The sequence below is a fragment of the Trachymyrmex septentrionalis genome, unplaced genomic scaffold (genome assembly GCF_001594115.1).
Source record: "Trachymyrmex septentrionalis isolate Tsep2-gDNA-1 unplaced genomic scaffold, Tsep1.0 scaffold186, whole genome shotgun sequence".
Taxonomy (NCBI): Eukaryota; Metazoa; Arthropoda; class Insecta; order Hymenoptera; family Formicidae; genus Trachymyrmex; species Trachymyrmex septentrionalis.
Genome location: NW_017305029.1, coordinates 80,977 through 81,224, shown reverse-complemented (window position 1 = coordinate 81,224; position 248 = coordinate 80,977). Strand labels below are relative to the sequence as shown.

Genomic DNA, 248 nt, shown 5'->3' with positions numbered 1-248 from the left:
TTTTATCTAATAGCGTAACAAAAACTATAAATTTTTTCCTATATTTTTTAAATTAAATAAAAATATATTGATTATGTGAGCAGATAAAAAGAACATTAGCTTAATAGAGAGATTTGCTTACGTCTCAGCTGCACAATCTCCTATCCAATCGGACATATCAATCATGATATGAAATAATCGTTCTAAATATTGTTTAATGCACAGCATAGTTACATCTTTTGAGTAGCATTGAAACGGAGTATAATACG

At 27.4% G+C, this 248-nt stretch overlaps 1 protein-coding gene across 1 annotated transcript in view; it reads right to left on the bottom strand.

Moving 5' to 3' along the window:
* Positions 1-117: 117 nt before the first annotated feature.
* Positions 118-248, bottom strand: part of LOC108746659 (dynein heavy chain 2, axonemal-like) — a 3,465-nt gene continuing 3,334 nt past the window's right edge. The window contains exon 8 of the mRNA XM_018483560.1: positions 118-248. This exon is cut by the window's right edge and continues 19 nt beyond it. Coding sequence (XP_018339062.1) covers positions 118-248 — 131 coding nt within the window.